This window comes from Bos grunniens, chromosome X (genome assembly GCF_055505025.1).
Source record: "Bos grunniens cultivar Pamir isolate PY7600 chromosome X, Bosgru_T2T1.0, whole genome shotgun sequence".
Classification (NCBI taxonomy): domain Eukaryota; kingdom Metazoa; phylum Chordata; class Mammalia; order Artiodactyla; family Bovidae; genus Bos; species Bos grunniens.
This window is the reverse complement of record NC_141194.1, coordinates 107,200,037-107,215,862: the sequence shown is the minus strand read 5'-3', so window position 1 is coordinate 107,215,862 and position 15,826 is coordinate 107,200,037. Positions and strand designations below refer to the sequence as shown.

Here is a 15,826-nt window from a genome sequence, read left to right as displayed (position 1 = left end):
TCACTGAGCTGGGGTGTCTGAGCAGGTCAGGCTCTGGGGCCCTTGACCATGCCTGGGGCAAGGCTGATACAGCTGCAGGGGGGTGAATAGAGGGCTTTCCAGAACATTCTCGAATGTTCCCAACAGTGTTGTTTGGAATGTAACAGAAGATGGCAATTGCACAAAATGCATTCTGCTCAGAGTATTTGCAGGTGGCTGGTATAGAAGCTCAAGTAAGACTCTGAAGACAGAGGTTTCCCAAAGGAAACATACCTGAGTAGACATGGCAACTTTCAAGGCTATGCACAATGCTTTTGCCCAGGCACCACTTCACTTGGTCTGGACAAATCACCTTTGTCTTCACCGAAGGACAGACCTTGTTGTGAGCAACCTGAGTCAAATCCAAGATCTCAGGTTCCAGCTGTCAACATTCTCCTATTTTGCCAGCCGTCACTCTTTCCCTCCCCACTCCAAGAATTCTTCATTCTCCTTGGGATCCACAGGTTCCTGGCCTCCTTGATTTCTATTCTACTCTCTTGGCTAAACTGCTACCCTGGTGAAATCTGTTCTCCATCTCTTCTACTAGCAACCAAGCAAATGGCTATAGTTGAAATAAACCTTGCACCTCGCCTTAAGCGGTGCCTTACCACTGCCCAGATATCCTCCCAATCCACTCACTGTCCTCATCAAGACAGATGCAGTTTTCACACACTCTTGACCTCTCATTAACCCCTCATCCCTCTCCCAACTATACTATTAGGTAAGAGGGGATTCTTTTGCTAATGAAATATTTCAAACAAACAAAAAAAGGTACAGGAAATAATAGAGCCAACAAACATGTACCCATTAGCTCACTTTGAAAGTGACAGTCATTCAGTCATGTCCTACTCTTTGCAACCCCATGGACGATAAAGTCCATGGAATTCTCCAGACCAGAATACTGGAGCGGGTAGCCTTTCAGTTCTCCAGGGGAATCTTCCCAACCCAGGGATCGAACCCAGGTCTCCCACATTGCAGGTGGATCCTTTACCAGCTGAGCTACCAGGGAAGCCTGAGAATACTGGAGTGGGCAGCCTACCCTTTCTCCAGCGATCTTCCTGACTCAGGAATCAAACCGGGGTCTCCTGCATTGCAGGCGGATTCTTTACCCACTGTGCTCTGAAGGAAGCCCTAGCTCACTTTGGCAAATCCTTTTTGAAAACTTTTTCTTTTGTATGGCAGTATAACTGATTAACAAACAATGCTGCAATAGTTTCAGGGGGACAGAGAAGGAACTCAGCCATACAGATACATGTATCCATGCTCCTCCAAACTGCCCTCCCATCCAGACTGCACTTTGGCAAATCTTAACATTTTGCTGTCTTTGCCTACTTTATTTTAAGAAATTAAACAGAAGACACAGTTGAAGCCCCCTTTTTACCCCTCCGTGATCCCCTCTCTTCCTATCCAAATGTTTTCACTATTCAGAATTTGCTACCAACCCACAATCATACAGAGACATGACGACATTCTCCATCCCAAAGTGCAGCTCATGTTTTTCTAAATGTCCACCAGGGTCTGCTAAGTACCAGTATTGGTCCCCTGTTGCTTCTGGATGAAGCCAATTGTCCCTAATGCCCAGTGGAGGGATACCCATTTATAAGGGAGGCTGCTTTTGTAGTGAGTCAATGCAGGGGTCTCCTGTGCTCTGTTAGAGAGGTCCCTCTATTAGATGTATAGCTATTGTGGGGTAAGATGGAGTATAAATGAAGAACACCCTGAATGCCTTGAATGCTCTGGAGTCCTAGAGACCATTATGAATTCAAGAAACCAAGGTGAGTTGTTAGAAAAATAGTTCAATAACAGTGTAAGTGTTATGGTCAGTGCCTTTGAATATTTTCTACTTCTGTCCAATGAAATGACCTAGAACCAATAACACTGCTTTAAGAATGAACACATATAGTGCTCATTGTAGAATAAAGATATCAGATAATTCAGAGGTCAATTTTAACTTCACTAAGAATGAGAGAGCAAGAAAATATCTGTTAAAAAAATCTCTGCATCTCACCCTTCCCTGACCCTCACCAGTGCTTACTAAAGAGTCTGAAACAAAGCACATACCCAATGTTTGTCTACTGAATTGAACTGACTTGAATTAGGTAAAAAGATGGAATAATGGAAGCAGTATTATTGTTACAATCTGAAGTTCTCACAGAACCACTCAACCACTCACATTTGCCCTAGTGGTCATGAACTCCTCTGAAATACATAAGGCGGCTTCTCTTCATTTATAGCTGCTGCTGTTTAGTATTCCAAATTGTTTCAGAAAAGTTGCTTCTTGCATAGAGTCTACTGGTGACAATAAATTTGATGCCTCCTCGAGTGGGCAATGGGCGTAGAAAGGACAACTTTATCCCTCCTTGATTTAGGTGCTGCATATGAGGATGAAACCAGCCAAAGGGAGAAGGAAGATGACAAAGTCATTCCTGGTAAAAGTCATACCTACGTCTGGCACATCCTGAAAGAAAATGGTCCAACAGCCTCTGACCCACCATGTCTCACCTACTCATATCTTTCTCATGTGGACCTGGTGAAAGACGTGAACTCAGGTCTCATTGGAGCCCTGCTAATTTGTAGGGAAGGTAAGTATAAGAAAAAGTAGGAAGTACAAACATCTGTGTCGATTCATAAAAAATGGTGCTTCACTCTTTAATCTGAAAGAGGTTTCTTTTGCTTCGAATCATGGCCATGGAAAGGAGAATAGTCTCTGAGATGAATAGAACCCCATGGTAGGATCTATGCATCCCATATAGCCACTATGCACTCTAATGGCCAACAAAAGCCAAATTCTAGAATTAGGTATCTCTTCTCTTCCCTGGTGGCTCAGACAGTCAAGAGTCAGCATACAATGCTGGAGACCTGGATTCAATCCCTGGGTTGGGAAGATCCCCTGGAGAAGGAAATGGCAACCCACTCCAGTATTCTCGCCTGGAGAATTCCATGGTCAGAGGAGCCTGGAAAGCTACAGTCCATGGGTTCACAAAGAGTCGGACACAACTGAGTGACTTCACTTTCACTTTCTCTTCTTCTGCTTTATGCTTCACATATCCTATGGGCTTTCTCAGTAGTCCTTTATACAAATTTTGCATCAGGTTCCTTGAAACCTCCATGAAGGTAAATAGTACATCTAAGTGTGTGACTAATGCTCAAAATTCTCCAAGCCAGGCTTCAGCAATACGTGAACCATGAACTCCCAGACATTCAAGCTGATTTTAGAAAAGGCAGAGGAACCAGAGATCAAATTGCCAACATCCGCTGGATCATCGAAAAAGCAAGAGAGTTCCAGAAAAACATCTATTTCTGCTTTATTGACTATGCCAAAGCCTTTGACTGTGTGGATCACAATAAACTGTGGAAAATTCTGAAAGAGATGGGAATACCAGACCACATGACCTGCCTCTTGAGAAACCTCTATGCAGGTCAGGAAGCAACAGTTAGAACTGGACATGGACCAACAGACTGGTTCCAAATAGGAAAAGGAGTACGTCAAGGCTGGATATTGTCACGCTGCTTATTTAACTTATATGCAGAGTACATCATGAGAAATGCTGGACTGGAAGAAGCACAATCTGGAATCAAGATTGCTGGGAGAAATATCAATAACCTCAGATATGCAGATGACACCACCCTTATGGCAGAAAGTGAAGAGGAACTAAAAGGCCTCTTGATGAAAATGAAAGAGGAGAGTGAAAAAGTTGGTTTAAAGCTCAACATTCAGAAAGCTAAGATCATGGGATCTGGTCCCATCACTTCATGGGAAATAGATGGGAAACAGTGGAAACAGTGTCAGACTTTATTTTGGGGGGGCTCCAAAATCACTGCAGATGGTGATTGCAGTCATGAAATTAAAAGATGCTTACTCCCAAATCATCCCCCATCCCTCTCCCACAAAACATGTATAGTATCATATAAGAAACGAATCACCAGTCCAGGTTCAATGCAGGATACAGGAAGCTTGGGGCTGGTGCACTGGGATGACCCAGAGGGATGGTATGGGGAGGGAGGTGGGAGGGGGGTTCAAAACAGGGAACACGTGTACACCCATGGCAGATGCATGTTGCTGTATGGCAAAACCAATACAATATTCTAAAGTAAAATAATAATAATATAATAAAATAAATAAAAATAAAAGACGCTTACTCCTTGGAAGGAAAGTTATGACCAACCTAGATAGCATATTCAAAAGCAGAGACATTACTTTGCCAACAAAGGTCCGTCTAGTCAAGGCTATGGTTTTTCCAGTAGTCATGTATGGATGTGAGTGTTGGATTGTGAAGAAAGCTGAGCGCTAAAGAATTGATGCTTTTGAACTATAGTGTTGGAGAAGACTCTTTTTTTTTTAATATAAATTTATTTATTTTTGAGAGTCCCTTGGACTGCAAGGCGATCCAACCAGTCCATTCTAAAGGAAATCAGTCCTGGGTGTTCTTTGTAAGGAATGATGCTGAAGCTGAAGCTCCAGTACTTTGGCCACCTCATGCGAAGAGTTGACTCATTGGAAAAGACCCTGATGCTGCGAGGGATTGGGGGCAGGAGTAGAAGGGGACGACAGAGGATGAGATGGCTGGATGGCATCATCAACTCAGTGGATGTGAGTTTGAGTGAACTCCGGGAGTTGGTGATGGACAGGGAGGCCTGGTGTGCTGCAATTCATGGGGTCACAAAGATTCGGACACGACTGAGCAACTGAACTGAACTGAACTGAATGGTGTATAGTCCATTTCGGGAGGTTAGTTTGTCATCTGTAACCCCAAAGCAAAAATCTGAGAAAAGCAAGAATTTATACATGCTTATAAGTTCTTATGTTAAAAATCATAGTCATTTAAATTAAACCTTTTGTTTTATTTATTTTTTTATAGTCATTTGGAGTTTATTCTTTTTTTTTTTTTTTTTCCTCCTAGGAGCATGGCCCCTGCTTTTATTTTTGTTTATTTTTTAAATATAAATTTGTTTATTTTAATTGTAGGCTAATTACTTTACAATATTGTATTGGTTTTGCCATACATCAATATGAATCTGCCACAGGTGTACACGTGTTTCCCATCCTGAACCCGCCTCTCACCTCCCTCCCCATACCATCCCTCTGGGTCATCCCAGTGTACCAGCCCCAAGCACACTGTAACATGCATCGAACCTGGACTGGCGATTCGTTTCATATATGATATTATACATCTTTCAATGCCATTCTCCCAAATCATCCCACCCTCGCCCTCTCCCACAGAGTCCAAAAGACTGTTATATACATCTGTGTCTCTTTTGCTGTCCCACATACAGGGTTATCGTTACCATCTTTCTAAATTCCATATATATGCACTAGTATACTGTATTGGTGTTTTTCTTTCTGGCTTACTTCACTCTGTATAATAGGCTCCACTTTCATCCACCTCATTAGAACTGATTCAAATGTATTCTTTTTAATGGCTGAGTAATACTCCATTGTGTATATGTGCCACAGCTTTCTTATCCATTCATCTGCTGATGGACATCTAGGTTGCTCCCATGGCCTGGCTATTATAAACAGTGCTGTGATGAACATTGGGGTATATGTGTCTCTTTCAATTCTGGTTTCCTCATTGTGTATGCCCAGCAGTGGGATTGCTGCATCATATGGCACTTCTATGTCCAGTTTTTTAAGGAATCTCCACACTGTTCTCCATAGTGGCTGTACTAGTTTGCATTCCCACCAACAGTGTAAGAGGGTTCCCTTTTCTCCACACCCTCTCCAGCATTTCTTGCTTGTAGACTTTTGGAGAGCAGCCATTCTGACTGGCGTGAAATGGTACCTCATAGTGGTTTTGATTTGCATTTCTCTGATAATGAGTGATGATGAGCATCTTTTCATATGTTTGTTAGCCATCTGTATGTCTTCTTTGGAGAAATGTCTGTTTAGTTCTTTGGCCCATTTTTTGATTGGGTCGTTTATTTTTCTGGAATTGAGCTGCAGGAGTTGCTTGTATATTTTTGAGATTAGTTGTTTGTCAGTTGCTTCATTTGCTATTATTTTCTCCCATTCTGAAGGCTGTCTTTTCACCTTGCTTATAGTTTCCTTTGTTGTGCAGAAGCTTTTAATTTTAATTAGGTCCCATTTGTTTATTTTTGCTTTTATTTCCAATATTCTGGGAGGTGGGTCATAGAGGATCCTGCTGTGATGTATGTCGGAGAGTGTTTTGCCTATGTTCTCCTCTAGGAGTTTTATGGTTTCTGGTCTTATGTTTAGATCTTTAATCCATTCGAGTTTATTTTTGTGTATGGTGTTAGACAGTGTTCTAGTTTTATTATTTTACAAGTGGTTGACCAGTTTTCCCAGAATCACTTGTTAAAGAGATTGTCTTTTCTCCATTGTATATTCTTGCGTCCTTTGTCAAAGATAAGGTGTCCATAGGTGCATGGATTTTTCCCTGGGCTTTCTATTTTGTTCCATTGATCTATATTTCTGTCTTTGTGCCAGTACCATATTGTCTTGATGACTGTGGCTTTGTAGTAGAAATGTAATACACCACATTAACAAATCGAAAAATAAATGCCATATGATTATCTCAATAGATGCAGAGAAAGCCTTTGACAAAATTCAACATCCATTTATGATAAAAACTCTCCAGAAAGCAGGAATAGAAGGAACATACCTCAACATAATAAAAGCTATATATGACAAACCCACAGCAAACGTTATCCTCAATGGTGAAAAATTGAAAGCATTTCCCTTAAAGTCAGAAACAAGACAAGGGTGCCCACTCTCACCACACTATTCAACATAGTTTAGGAAGTTTTGGCCACAGCAATCAGAGCAGAAAAAGAAATAAAGGGAATCCAAACTGGAAAAGAAGAAGTAAAACTCTCACTGTTTGCAGGTGACATGATCCTCTACATAGAAAACACTGAAGACTCCACCAGAAAAGTACCAGAGCTAATCAATGAATATAGTGAAGTTGCAGGATATAAAATCAACACACAGAAATCCCTTGCATTCCTATACACTAGTAATGAGAAAATAGAAACAGAAATTAAGGAAACAATTCCATTCACCATTGCAATGAAAAGAATAAAATACTTAGGAATATATCTACCTAAAGAAACTAAAGACCTATATATAGAAAACTATAAAACACTGGTGAAAGAAATCAAAGAGGACACTAATAGATGGAGAAATATACCGTGTTCATGGATCAGAAGAATCAATATAGTGAAAATGAGTATACTACCCAAAGCAATCTATAGATTCAGTGCAATCCCTATCAAGCTACCAACGGTATTTTTCACAGAGCTAGAACAAATAATTTCACAATTTGTATGGAAATACAAAAAACCTCAAATAACCAAAGCAATCTTGAGAAAGAAGAATGGAACTGGAGGAATCAATTAAACCTTTTATAAAAAAAATTTTTTTATTAGGAATTCTCTAGCCATCTAGTGGACTCTGTGTTCTTACTGCCAAGGGCCTGGGTTCAATCCCTGGATGGGGAAGTAAGATCCTACAAGCTGCACAGTGTGGACAAAACAAAAAGTTAAAATAACTTTATTGAAATGTTTGTGAATAAACATTTAAAAATTTATTGAAATATAATTTTTAAAATTATTGAAATATAATTAACCAACAACACTGTTATAGTTACAAGTGCACAGAGTGAATGAAGTCACTCAGTCATGTCCGACTCTTTGCAACCCCATGGACTGTAGCCTACCAGGCTCCTCTGTCCATGGGATTTTACAGGCAAGGGTACTAGAGTGGGTTGCCATTTCCCTCTCCAGTGTACAACCTAGTGCCAAATGAATGAACAAATGAAAATATACTCAACGTCTCTAATCATTAAGGAAATGCAAATCAAAACTTTGAGATATTACCTCACACCTATCAAAGTCTCTCAGTCGTGTCCGACTCTTTGCGACCCCATGGACTGTAGCCTACCAGGCTTCTCAGTCCATGGAATTTTCCAGGCAAGCGTACTGGAGTGGGTTGCCATTTCCTTCTCCAGGGAATCTTCCCAACCCAGGTATCGCACCTGGGTCCCCCACATTGTAGGCAGACGCTTTACCCACTGAGCCACCAGGGAAGTCCTACCTATCAGAATAGCTATTATCAAAGAGGCCATAAATAACAAGTGTTGGTGAGGATGTGGAGAAATAGAGAATCTCCTGAACTGTTCTGTGTGTACTAAGTCACTTCAGTCATGTCCAGCTCTTCGTGATCCCATGGACTGTAGCCCCCCAGGCTCCTCTGTCCATGGAATTCTCCAGCGAGAATACTAGAGTGGGTTGCCATTTCCTTCTCCAGGGGATCATCCTGACCCAGGGATTGAACCCAGGTCTCCTGCATTGGCAGGCAGATTCTTTACCATCTGAGCCACCAGAGAAGCCCTTGGGGAAGATTACTCAGCAATAAAAAAGAATGAAATCTTGCCATTTGTGACTACATGGATGGACCAAAGGGCATTATCTTAAGTGAGATAAATCAGACAGAGAAAGACAAATACTGTATCATTTCATTTATATATGGAATCTAAAAAACAAAACAAATGAACAAAAATAATAACACAGAAACAAAGCTGTAGAAAAAGAGAACAAACAGGTGATTGCCAGAGGGGAGTGAGATCGAGGGATGAGTGAAATAGTTGAGGGCAACTGAAAGGTACAGATCTCCAGTTACAAAATAAATGAGTCACAGGGATGAAATGTACAGCATGGGGAATAGAGTCAATAACAGTGTAATAATCTGTATTGTGATAGATGGCAATTAGACTTGCTGTGATCATCTTGGAATGTAAAGAAATACAGAATCACTATGTTGTGCACTTGGATTGTATATGTAATGACATATGTCCATTATAGTAGTATCATATGGTATCATATGTCATATGGTGTCATATATTATATAGTATGATATATATGTCATAGTATATCCTTCCCTCTTCTACCCTCTGGCAAGCACTGTCTTTTAAATTGTCTCCATAGTTTTGGCAGAATGTCTTTTCCAGAATGTCAAATAGTATGTAGCCTTTTCATATTGGCTTCTTCCACTTGTACTGTGTATTTAAACTTCCTCCATGTTTTTGATGGCTTGATAGCCTATTTGTTTTTAGGGCTGAATAATAGTTTGTTGTCTAGATGGACTGACGTTTATTTATCCATTAACCTATTGAAAGATATCAATTTCACTGCTTGATAATTATAAAAATATTGTAAGAAGATTTAAAGTCTTTTCAGACAGCTTTATCTGTATTTTAAATTTGTATGGGTGAGTTACTTTCTTCATCCAGTTTAACTTTTACTTTCTAAGCATCAAGAGTAAAAGAGAGAGAAAAGAACATTATAAACAAAACTCTTCCTACTCAAAATAAACCTGCACTTCCCAATCAAATGAAAAAAGAAAGAAAGACAACTAACAAATTCAACAGTTAAACCTTGAAGCAAGGTCATTTGTAACATTGATAACTTTAAATATTGATATACATGGTGTTCACTTTAAGTATGAGTATAGGTATTTAACATGGATAATTGTTACTTTGCTCATAACTTTTAATTTACAATTGCAGAAGTTAAAAAAAAGTTAAAAGCATAATAGAAATTTTCTATCAATTCAGTTCAGTCGCTCAGTCATGTCTGACTCTTTGCGACCCCATGGACTACAGCATGCCAGTCCTCCCTGTCCATCACCAACTCCCGGAGCTTGCTCAAACTCATGTCCATCGAGTCGGTGATGCCATCCAACCATCTCATCCTCTGTTGTCCCCTCCTCCTGCTTTCAGTCTTTCCCAGCATCAGGGTCTTTTTCAATGAGTCAGTGTTTTGCATCAGGTGGCCAAAGTATTGGAGTTTCAGCATCAGTCCTTCCAATGGATATTCAGAACTGATTTCATTCAGGATTGACTGGTTTCATATCCTTGCAGTCCAAGGGACTCTCAAGAGTTTTCTCCAACACCACAGTTCAAAAGCATCAATTCTTTGGCACTCAGTTTTCTTTCTAGTCCAACTCTCACATCCCTACACAAGTACTGGAAAAACCATAGCTTTGACTAGATGGACCTTTGTTGGCATTTTTTCTGTATTTTAATAGAAAATATATTTAATTTATTAATTATTTACATATATGCACATTTCCATGAGCAATGTGTATGATTTTTGCAGTTTTTCTTTTCCTTTTGTATGTTTGTTGTGAATATATACATGTACATGAAATATGATTATATGGGCTTGTCATTTGATTATTTTTCTTTTTTTAGTAATTAATTTTTGTCATCTTTTATAAAAGTAATGGTGTGCAACAAATTTTAAACTTTTTATCAAGTCCTTTACCCCAGATAATTTTAGGAGCACTGGTATAGATGTGACACCAAGGAAATTATGCTATGGTTAAGTTAATAAGGGGATGACAAAGGATGAGATGGTTGGATGGCATCACTGACTCAATGAATATGAGTTTGAGTAAACTCCGGGAGTTGGTGACAGGGAGGCCTGGTGGGCTGCAGTCCATGGGGTTGCAAAGAGTCCGACACAACTGAGCTACTGAACTGAACTGAATTGAAGTTAATAAGAGATCAAGAGACAAAGCAGTTGATTAAGTTATGTGTCCCCCTAGTGTCATTTTCCTGTGATAGGATTTTCTATAGAAAATAAATACTCTCACTTCTTTTTCAGGAACTCTGATCAAAGAAAGGACACAGACCTTGCACAAATTCGTACTACTGTTTGCTGTATTTGATGAAGGTTAGTGACCTGCAATCGAATTTTGGTCTGCTGAAAGAAATGAAATAGACTAATGTAACGTGGTACTTGAGCATGAGGGCTGTGAATGGAATGATGTAGATAGGGATGAAAATGAAAGCCAAGAACAAAATGCCTGCGGACTTCCATGGGCAGCTATGAAGTAAGAAGAGAGAGGAGCTGGGTAACAGATGGCCTTGTCTCTCATTAGTGAAAGTCTCTCAAAGACTTTTCACTTTCCTTTTCTGCTAGTGTAGAAGCAAAGGAAAGCTTAATGATTTGATCAAGGCGGGAGAGGTACAAGCTTGGGTTCTAGAGCACACACTCTTCCCACAGTCCCAGGGCAAGGCTACTTTATGCAGAAGCCGGTGGGTGGAAGCGGGTGGGTGGAAGTGGGTGGAGCTCTCCACACAGGAGCACTTGCTGATCCAGTGGGTGAGCCGCGTCTCTGCTCCGGGCGCCCAGTGCCTTCTTGCGGTGAGTGACCTGTGCACCTTCTCCTCCCAGCTGAGTTGAGGTGCAGCAGTTTTGCACAAGGAACTCTGGTCTGAAGGACGGGAAAGGGGCAAGGCCTCTGCCCCTCACAGTATCTCTTGTATGTAATTTTTTTTTTGTTTGCTTGTTAGTTTTAGTTAAACTTCATGTGTGCTAAGTCGCTTCAGTCATGTCCGACTCTTGGTGACCCCATGGATTGTAGCCCACCAGGTTCTTCTGTCTGTGGGATTCTCCAGGCAAGAATACTGGAGTAGGTTGCCTTTTCCTTCTCCAGGGGACCTTCCTAACCCAGGGATCGAATCTGTCTCCTGCTTTGTCAGGCAGGTTCTTTCCTGCAGAGCCACTAGGGAAGCCCTTGGTGAAACTTGGGGTGCATTTATTTACTTTTCCACATATCACCAATCATGGCGCAAGTGGCTGAGGCACCTGTCTCTACTCAGGAAAACAGCACAATTGAGTGGCTATCACATCTTATGGAGAATGTCAGTCTTTGGTCACAGCATTTAAGAGCTCCTGGTTTTAGTCCTACAAGCCCTTTTGGAAGTGACCTATTGCTTTATTTTCTCAATGCCTCCTCTTTAAAAGAAAATTTTTACTGCAAATCATATATATTTAAGGTGTACAAAATGATTTTAGATAAATATAGATAGAGAAATGATTACTACAGTCAAGTTAACGTGTCTGGCCGCATAGTTATCATTTTTTGTGCGAGATCTATTCCCTGAGCTTATTTCTGGTGTTCAATGTAGTTTGCTCATCATGCTGTACATTAGATCCCCAGAACTTGTTTATCTGAAAAGTTAAAGGTTGTCCCATTGGACCAACATCTCCCCATTTCCCAAAACCCTTGCAGTCACCCTTCTCTTCTGTGTTTCTGTGAGTATGCTTTTTCTTATCTTCATCTCTTACTTTTTAAATAACTTTAGCAAGTTACTTAACCCCTCTGTGTCTCAGTTTCCTCCATTTTAAAGTTAAAATAATATCTACTTTTTCATAGGATGGTTGTGAGGATTGACTGATTTCAATTCAGTAACGCGGGACCTTGCTTCCCTATAGCTCAGTTGGTAAAGAATCCACCTGCAATGTGGGTGACCCAGGTTCGATTCCTGGGTTGGGATGATCCCCTGGAGAAGGAATAGGCTACCCACTCCAGTATTCCTGGGCTTCCCTTGTGGCTCAGTTGGTAAAGAATCTGCTTGCAATGCGGAAGACCTGGGTTCAATCCCTGGGTTGGGAAGATCCTCTGGAGAAGGGAAAGGCTACCCACTCCAGTATTCTGGCCTGAAGAATTCCATGGACAAGTCCATGGGGTCACAAAGAGTTGGACACAACTGAGCGACACTTTTCTGAGGACACACTCTCACTTCACTTTCACTTTTCAGGACATAAGGTGATGTTAGTACTTCTGCTTTCTTCTCCTCCTGATAGAATCGTTCTATCATCACCTTCTCTCTCCTCTGGATCTTCCTACACTGCCATCTTCTGAACTGAGACCCCTATCACCTCTCCTCCAACTAGTCCCCTTGTCTTTTTGTGCCCCCAGCACTTCGTTCTTACTGTAGCAGCCAAAGGGAACTTACTGAAATGTGAATCTGATCTTGTCACGCCAGTCTTTAAAATCCTTCAGTTTCACAAGGCAAAATGGAAACTTCTTTACACAATAATATGTGACCTCATCCCCGACGACCTGTCTAGCTTTGTTTTGCTCCTCTTGATCCATTCACGTTGCAACCACACTGAACACATTTTGCGTTACACCCACACACGCTATGCTTTTTCTAGCATTCAGGCCTTTGCTCATGCCATTTCCTTGGCCTGGAAAGCGTGTCTCCAGCTTCATGTCAAGTAAGTTTCCACTCCTTCTAGCCTCTGTTAGATGCTTCTTTATGTATTTCCACAGCACTTGAGCTTCCTGCTTATCACACTAAACCATACTGATCTTCTTTACCCTCCTGTTCCTTTCTCTTCAAGCAGAGTGAAGTGCCTTCTCTTCTCTGGTCCCATAATACTCTGTTCTTATCTCTTTTACTTCACTCTTCATTCTTTGTAATAATGGTCCACGTCTCTGTCTATTTGAGCTACATTGTAAGCACCTTGAAGGCAGAGGCTGTGTCTACTTCTTTGTCATCAGTGCTAGTGCTCAGTGTGCTGTGCTGTGCTCAGTCACTCAGTCATGTCTGACTCTGTGCAATCCCATGGACTGTTGCCCATTAGTCTCAGTCCATGGGATTCTCCAGGCAAGAGTACTGGAGTGGCTTGACATTTCCTCCAGGGGACCTTCCCGACTCAGGGATTAAACCCACGTCTCTTGCATCTCCTGCATTGTCAAGGGGATTCTTTACCACTGAGCCACCTGGGAAGCCCTAATGCTCAGTAGTACTCAGTAAACATGTTTGACTGAATGAACACATGAGTGGATGACTGGATAAATGAACTTATGAGAGTTCACCAAAGGTTCGGTGCTTCAGAAAGTTTGTCTTTTGTATAGAAGGGCAACCTCAGTTCAGTTCAGTCACTTAGTCGTGTCCAACTCTGTGATCCCATGGACTGCAGCATGCCAGGGTTCCCTGTCCATCACCAACTCCCTGAGTTTACTCAAATTCATGTCCATTGAGTCTATGATGCCATCCAACCATCTCATCCTCTGTTGTCCCCTTCTCCTCCTGCCTTCAATCTTTCCCAGCATCAGGGTCTTTTCTAATGAGTCAGTTCTTGAGGGCAACCTCAAGGCACTGCTAATAATAATATTTCTGCTTCTTTCACTTTTATTAATTTCAGTGACAAGGTTGGGAAGGTTTCCTGTCCATGGGCTTTCATTATTACAGACTGGATGAAGCAAGTAGGACAGGGACAGGTACTGGCAGCCTTTTCTTAGGAGGATTTTCATGTTCTCCCTCTAACATAAGTCAACCAGTGAATAGAAGTCATCATGATACAAACTAACCAATATTCTCCCTTCTCCTAGTGATCATTTGTCATTATTCCCTTCTACCTACTGTCATGGATAAATATAGACAGATAGCATCAGTCCAAGCAATAAGGGTCTGGCCTTTTGGTAATTGTCTTCCCCCCTTTGCCTACCGACTTTGAGGGCAAGTCATCTCCGCTGACAAAAAAGATGTGAGCCTTATTTGCCTGATGGGAGGGAGGGAAGGGGAAAGGGAGGGTCAGTCATGAGACAGACACTTAACTGGCCCTCTGTTTCTGTCCTTTCTCAACAGGGAAAAGTTGGCACTCGGGAAAAAATGAGTCCTTGACACGTGTTATGGATTCTGCATCTGCACTGCACACCATCAATGGCTATATAAACAGGTCTCTGCCAGGTATGTACAGCCTGCTCAAGAATCCTCAGGATCTTCTACATTCACCACCAGAGATCTCTTCTCCAGTTGTCCTCAGATATTGAATTCTGGCCTCTGGGGGATCTTATGGTATGGTGACCAGTCCTTCTCGCAGTCATCAAAAAATTAAGGACTGCTAGTGTATACAGTGTACACAAACATGAGTTTGGGTAAACTCGGGAGTTGGTGATGGACAGGGAGGCCTGGTGAGCTGCGGTTCGTGGGGTCGCAAAGAGTCGGACATGACTGAGTGACTGAACTGAACTGAAGTGTATACAGTGGCTCAGATGATAAAGTGCCTACCCCAAATGCAGGAGACCTGGGTTCGATCCCTGGGTTGGGAAGATCACCTGAAGAAAGCAGTGGCCACCCACTCCAGTACTCTTGCCTAGAAAACCCCATGGATGGAGGAGCCTGGTGAGCTACAGTCCATGGGGTCGCAAAGACTCAGACACAGCTGAGTGACTTCACTTTCTTTTCTTTTCTTAGTGTATACAGACCTTACCGATTTCTCTTTTCCTTTCTAAGTGGGCATCCAAGGATGAACAGATACTTGAAGGAAAGCCTGAAACACAAAGACAATATGCAAGATAAGCAAAGTAAATTAGATAATGCATGAACCCATGGAGATGCTGGGAGAGAGGTGCCTGGAGAGAGTGTGGAAGCTCTGAGCCCTTCCCCAGGCCTTGCCCTGTATGTCACTTCCCTCTGGATGTTCCTGAGTTACATGCTTGTAGAATAAACAGATCCTCTAGTAAGTTTACAAAAGTAATAATAGGATTATATGAAAAAGAAACAATCAGAATAAGAAAGTGAAGTTGCTCAGTCATGTCCGACTCTTTGCGACCCCATGGACTGTAGCCTACCAGGCTCCTCCATCCATGGGATTTTCCAGGCAAGAATACTGGAGTGGGTTGCCATTTCCTTCTCCAACATGCTTACAAAATTAAGAATATACTTCTTAAAATACAAAGTTAATTGAAACAAGGTTTTTGTTGTTGTTCAGTCACTAAGTCATATCAGACTCCTTGTGATCCCATGAACTGCAGCATACCAGGCTTCCCTGTCCTTCAGTGTCTCCTGGAGTTTGCTCAAACTCATGTCCACCGAGTCAGTGATGCTATCTAACCATCTCATCCTGTCACCCCCTTCTTCTCCTGCCCTCAGTCTTTCCCAGTATTAGGGTCTTTTCCAATGAGTCAGCTCTTCCCATCAGTTGGCCAAAGTATTGGAACTTCAGCATCAGTCCTTCCAAAGAATATTCAAGGTTGATTTCC

General features: G+C 41.6%; 1 protein-coding gene and 1 non-coding gene across 6 annotated transcripts in view; one reads left to right on the top strand and one right to left on the bottom strand.

Annotated features, from left to right (window-relative positions):
• F8 (coagulation factor VIII) overlaps window positions 1-15,826 on the top strand; it is a 142,743-nt gene that overhangs the window by 26,335 nt on the left and 100,582 nt on the right. For all 5 annotated transcript variants that reach the window (XM_086385896.1, XM_086385897.1, XM_086385898.1 and 2 more), the window contains 3 exons: window positions 2,388-2,600; window positions 10,648-10,716; window positions 14,430-14,531. In XM_086385896.1, coding sequence (XP_086242022.1) covers window positions 2,388-2,600; window positions 10,648-10,716; window positions 14,430-14,531 — 384 coding nt within the window. The remainder of the gene's footprint in view (window positions 1-2,387; window positions 2,601-10,647; window positions 10,717-14,429; window positions 14,532-15,826) is intronic.
• On the bottom strand, window positions 11,633-11,758 carry LOC147341090 (small nucleolar RNA SNORA25). The gene has a single exon (XR_015160004.1). It is a non-coding gene; the product is annotated as a small nucleolar RNA SNORA25 (small nucleolar RNA).